Raw genomic sequence first — 6,409 nt, forward strand, 5'->3', positions numbered from 1 at the left:
AAACTCCCGTGATATAATAATGAAGAAAGATTTAAATCCGACTCAACTCGACTTGTAGAGTGAAATGACGAAAATACCCTTAGAGCTATGATGTTACAAAAGCTACCGTGGCAAGTAAATTGAGATAGCAAACCCGGGTGTTAAATGTAAAATTATTAAAAAAAAAAAAAAAAAAAAAAAACTCTGATTTTGTTTATAAAATTGATGTATATTTTAAGGAAGGTGAAAAACTTACCATAAAAGAAAAAAGAAAAAGAAACCAATTCTAATCGCGTTTAAACTTTCAATTTTGTATTTAATAAACTTTTGATATACTCGAGGCGTTTTTTTTTTAAAAAAAAAAAATTAACAGACGAATTAAAATTTTTTTTATTTAATAATAAAATTTATAATTATAATTATTTTATGGGTTAAAATTATTATTTATTTATTTTGAATTAATTAATTTTAATTCCGTGTAGAGCAATAAGGCCCACAAAGGCAGTGTGACGAAGAAAGGTTGTCTGGAAGTGAGTAACAAGATACGAAATATAAGAGAGAAGGGAAGAGAGAGAAAGATGTTCAGGCTGCCCTCACGCACCATACGGTGTCGTTTTGTGGCTGTGGATTGGGTCCACCGACCTGTACCCCCCCCCCTCTTTCTCTCTCCTCCTTTCTCTCTCCTCAATTAATTTCCAGTTTGTACTTTTATTCATGGCAGCCTAAATTTTAGAGTTAAAATCTGAATCACTAAGGGAATAAAAATCAGAACCCTAAAATAATAATAATAATTCCTTTATTTATTTATTTATTTATTTATTTATTTTTATTTATTTATTTATTTAAAATTTGTATATGTGCTTGTGTGTGTGCATGACACCAAATGAAAACATCACTTACTTACTTACTCCAAACCATATTTTTCCATTTTAATAAATTCACAAAATTGTTTAGAGAGAGAAAGTTTAGATAGAGAGAGAGAGAGAGAGAGGAAGAGAGAGAGAAACTAAAAAGGGCATCTAATGTGTTCATAGATGAAGTTGATTCCTCTATCTTTCTCTTCTTCTTCATCTTCTTCTTCCATTTCCATCTCCAAATCCAAACCCTTTTGCTTATGAAAACCCTATTTTGATTCTTATTATTCTCCAAATCAAACCCTTTTAACCCTTTTTCATGGCGGCTTCTTCTTCATCCGTTCCACTTTTCGGATCTCGGGATGAAGCCCAGATGAGACAACAACAGCAGCAACAGCAACAACAGCAGCAACAACAACAACAGCAATCTAATTCTTCGGGTGTGGCGCCACCGAAGAAAAAGAGGAACCAACCAGGAACACCGAGTAAGTGTCTAAAATTTTATTGATTACCCAGAGATTAAATTGGAGCGAGAGCGCTTATGGTTTTGCTTTTGGTTTTTTTTGTTTTAGATCCAGATGCGGAGGTGATTGCTTTGAGTCCAAAGACACTAATGGCAACCAATAGATTCATATGTGAAGTATGCAACAAAGGGTTTCAAAGAGAGCAAAATCTACAACTTCATAGAAGAGGACACAATTTGCCTTGGAAGTTAAAGCAAAAAAGCAATAAAGAGCCAAAAAGGAAGGTGTATTTATGCCCAGAACCCACATGCGTCCATCACGACCCATCAAGAGCTCTTGGTGACTTAACAGGTATCAAAAAACATTACTCCAGAAAGCATGGGGAGAAGAAATGGAAGTGCGATAAGTGCTCTAAACGCTATGCCGTTCAGTCTGATTGGAAGGCCCATTCCAAGACCTGTGGTACTCGCGAGTATCGCTGCGATTGTGGCACTCTTTTCTCCAGGTTCTTCATTTTTTCTTTTTTTTTTTCTTTTTTTTTTTTTCAAAAATTTCTCTCTCTCAAGAACAGAGACCACGTTGATTTCAGGAATTTCATGTTTTTTTGTTTCTTGTTTCCATGTGTTTTTTTTTTATTAAATTAAATTAAATTATTATTCCCTTTTCTTCTCTCTCTTTTTTTTTTTTTTTAAAAAAAAAAAATCTTTGTTCTTTCTCCCTTTTTGCATTTATTGGACACTCAGTTCTTCAAATTCCATTTTTTTAATGCAATTATAGGAAGTAATTCTTCAAATTCTTGTGTTTTTTTTCAATTATTTCATGTGTGTTCTTATCAATCCGTGAACCCTTTTAAATGGACCCACGAAATTTTCAACTTTTCATCCAATCTTATAAAACGACACGAATTTCTTTCTACTTGCTAAATTTCGTGTTTTGATTTGGATTATACGCTAAATTTTGTGTTTTGGTTTGATTGTTCGTTGCAGACGGGATAGTTTTATTACACATAGAGCGTTTTGTGATGCATTGGCACAAGAAAGTGCAAGACATCCTACAAATTTAGGGTCAGCAATGGGAGGCCATTTATATGGAGGTAATAGCAATGTGGGGTTGACATTATCACAAGTTCCTCAAATGTCATCTCTTCAAGATATTCCCAATATAACCCAATCGGACGTCCTCCGTCTTGGCGGTGGAGGACGAACCGGGCAGTTCAATCATCTTCTTCCTCCGTCTATCGGTTCGTCGTTTCGACCACCACCGCAACAGGCAATGCCGTCTTCGGCTGCGGCTGCGGCGTTCTTCTTGAATGATCAAACTAGCCAGAATAGCTTCCATGAGGATCATGGAAGTCAATCTCAACAAGGGTTGTTTGGAAACAAGGCGTTTCATGGATTAATGCAATTTTCTGATATGCAAAGTCATACGAGTAATAGTAACAACCCTTCCTCAAATCTCTTCAATTTGGGGTTCATTTCGAACCCGACGGGTGATAGTACGACGAATATGAACAACAACAACAACACCAACAGTAATAATACGAGTAATAGCAACAACAACAGCAACAGCAACAACAACAATCTTCAATCGTCTTTGCTTAATCAATTCAATGGCACGAACAATGGCAACAATGAAGGTGGTGGTGCATCAAACATTTTCTCAATGATGGGTGATCAAATGAATTCAGGTGCAGTCCCGTCTCTCTATAGCAACACGACGGGAGTCGGTGGTAGCGGTACGAGCGGAGCAATTCCACACATGTCAGCAACGGCGCTTCTCCAAAAGGCAGCTCAATTAGGCTCAACAACGTCAAGTAGCAACACAACAGCGACATTGCTAAGATCATTTGGAAGCTCGTCAACTTCAGGTGGGAAAGCATCCGATAGGACGCTTTTCCCACCGAGCTACGGCGGAGTATTCGGTGAAAATGAGAGCAATCTTCAAGATCTAATGAACTCATTCACCACCGGAAACTCAACCGGTGGGCTCTTCGGTGGCGGGATGAGCTCATTCGGTACATTCGACGGCGGAAACAATAGACCAAACAACATGGAAACATTGGAAGATCCGAAATTACAACAGAATCTAAGCTCAGTTAGCATGGGAGGAACAGATAGATTAACAAGAGACTTCCTAGGCGTTGGACAAATTGTAAGAAGTATGAGTAGCGGAGGAGGAGGAGGAGGAGGAGGAGGCGGCGGTGGCGGCGGTTATTCGCAACGAGAACATAAACAACCGCCGCAAGGGATCGTTATGGAGGGAAATGAGAGCAATTCAGCTGCATCAAGCCAAGCATTTGGTGGTGGAGGAAATGGAAACTACCAGTGAAGAAGAAGAAGAAGAAGAAGAACAAAGTACAGACAGAAACAGGTACGTACATGAAAATAAAAAATTTAAATTATTAATTATTATTTTTATTTAACTGCAAAAGTAACGTGGAGGGCTTTGGTAATTGTGTCATTTTTTTAAAATAAAAAAAAAATTACTAATTTACTGTTACTGCCTTGCAGTCGTGGGGATTTGGATTTGGATTTATTTTATTATTTTTATTATATTTAATTAAAATAAATAAAATAAAATAAAATAAAAAGGGTTTTTATTCCGTCTGGCACGTTATGTTGCATGAAGACAGTGAAGAGCATGCAGTACATTTAGGGTTTTTTGTTTCATTCGTTGTCGTTTTTGTTCTCTTTATGTCGTTACGTCTTTATACTGCACAACACACAGAGAGTCACGAGTTCCATTTCTTCCATTCTTTCATACTTTATTATAAAAAAAATATATGCATTAAAACCTTATAATATAATTATATTTTGTTACTTTATCATATATTATAATTAATATGCTTATAATATGCTTATAATATGCTTATCAGATATTATAAATGCAACAAATCTCTCCAAGCTACCAAGCTGCTTAAGTTCAGTGATCTCCACAAATATCAGGTAGTTTTTTTTTTTTTTTTTTTTTTTTTTTTTTTTTTTTTTTTTTTTNTTTTTTTTTTTTTTTTTTTTGATAATGAATTTTTGGTCAATTTAGCTAGGCTAGGCTAAAATCTCCTCTCGTTATATAGCTTCATAGACATTTGCGAACTCGATCGGTTTCTTTTAGTTGAATGTAGAAAAGAAAAATTCGAGTGTTCGTTCATTGGTTGTTTATGTTGAATTATGGTGGTGTTAATTTTGTTATGATATGTTTAGGGAAGGAGGGTTTGGATTTCGATTTTGAAGCATGCCTGTATTATGAGTTGAGGTGGAGATCTAAGTTTAAATTTGGTGATATATTTGTTTGTTCTTTCTTATGTTTGTTAATTATTGTTGTTTTTGTTATGAAGATAAGGGAATTTTGATGTTTGAATGATAATTATATGTTTAGAGGTTAATAGGTTGTGGGTATGTCATATGTATGTTTAAATTAATCGACGAGAATGTTTTGAAACGTAGGTTTTGAAATTCTTTTATTAGGATTCAGAATCTTGATTCAACACTTAATAGTCTCAATGTTCCTGTGCATCCCCTATGACCTTGTCATAATAGATTAGAATTGTGTAATGTAGTAAAGAAGTACCATAGAAAACTGTAACGACCCATATCCACGATTCAAATTTAGGATTTGGAATCTGGATTTAATGTCTAATAGGTTAACACTCCCCTGCATCCTTGACATGGTTGGAGGGGATTAGAATTTTGTTATTTAGTAAAGAAGCACTCAAGAAAGATATATCGATCCATCCCCATGATTCGGAATCTTGATTCGATACGTAATAGTCTCGACATGCTCCTGCATCCCCTGTGATATGATCACAGGGTATTAGAATGCTGTAATTTAGTACAGTACTCAAGAAAACTGTAACGACCATGCCCACAATTTAGATTAGGATTCAGAGTCTAGATTTCATATCTAATAGCTTCAATATTCACCTGCATCCCTCGCGACATGGTCACAGGGGATTAGAATTTTGTAATTTAGTAAAGAAGCATCTAAAAAGCTATAACGACCCATAACCATGATTCAGAATCTTGATTTAATACTTAATAGCTTCGACATTCTCCTGCATCCCCTACGATATGATGATAAGGAATTAGGATTCAATAATTTATCAAAGAAGTATCCAAGAAAACTGTAACGACCCATACCCACGATTCAGATTAGGATTCGGTGTCTAGATTTAATATCTAATAGCTTCAATATTCCCCTCGCGACATAGTCAAAGGGGATTAGAATTTTGTAATTTAGTAAAGAAGCACCCAAGAAAGCTGTAACGACCCATACCCACGATTCAGAATCTTTATTTAATACTTAATAGCCTCGGCATACTCTTGCATCCTTGCGACATGAACACAGAAGATTAGAATTCTGTAATTTAGTAAATAAGTACTTCTGAAAACTGTAACGACCCATACCCACGATTCATATTAGGATTCAGAATCTTGATTTAATACCTAATAGTTTCAGCATTTCCCAACATCTCCTACGATATGATCACGTTACCTACGTCTCACTTCTTAACATTGAAGACTATTCCCACATACCAACATGAACTATTCCGAGATATTTTATCATCACTCACATGTATCCTAAGAAATTTCTCGAAAGCTCATCCAATATAGAATTGTTTCAAGTAAAACACGTTTAACTACGAAGTTTCAACAATTGAGCAATCGAAAAAGTAATACGCATCAGGTAATAACTTTCATTTCCTTCAAGTTCTTAGTCATTCTATCCAAATCGCTCTTATTCAAACGTGATCTCGATTCAACTTTTAAATTCACATTTCGAACTCCAAAATGTTTGAGACGGGTAATATTCAAAATTTAATCTTTGTGCAATTACAATATCATTTATAATATTTCAAAACTCTTCTATACATCATGAAGCTACCAAATATGCAGTTTTTTCATTAATATATATATTCCATGAAGTGCGCCCATTTCACTATATTCTATTTGAAACGCTTACACATGCATGCAGTGTAACTGTTCTTATTCTTTCACTTTTACCCTACAACAAATTTCACTTTCTTCTTTTTTACTGTTCCAATTCTATTACATGTCATTTTTTTTTTTACTTTTTAATTGTAAAAAATTACAATTTATCATATGCTTGGTATTT

General features: G+C 34.9%; 1 protein-coding gene across 1 annotated transcript; it reads left to right on the plus strand.

Moving 5' to 3' along the window:
* The first annotated feature begins 906 nt into the window (after positions 1 to 906).
* Positions 907 to 4,578, plus strand: LOC111801929 (protein indeterminate-domain 5, chloroplastic-like). Its single transcript, XM_023686170.1, has 4 exons — positions 907 to 1,318; positions 1,406 to 1,802; positions 2,284 to 3,667; positions 4,173 to 4,578. Exons 1-3 carry the CDS (start codon positions 1,153 to 1,155, stop codon positions 3,623 to 3,625), a joined length of 1,905 nt encoding a protein of 634 aa, XP_023541938.1. The 5' UTR covers positions 907 to 1,152; the 3' UTR covers positions 3,626 to 3,667; positions 4,173 to 4,578.
* Positions 4,579 to 6,409: the final 1,831 nt, after the last annotated feature.

The sequence above is a fragment of the Cucurbita pepo genome, chromosome LG09, assembly GCF_002806865.2.
Source record: "Cucurbita pepo subsp. pepo cultivar mu-cu-16 chromosome LG09, ASM280686v2, whole genome shotgun sequence".
NCBI classification, from domain to species: domain Eukaryota; kingdom Viridiplantae; phylum Streptophyta; class Magnoliopsida; order Cucurbitales; family Cucurbitaceae; genus Cucurbita; species Cucurbita pepo.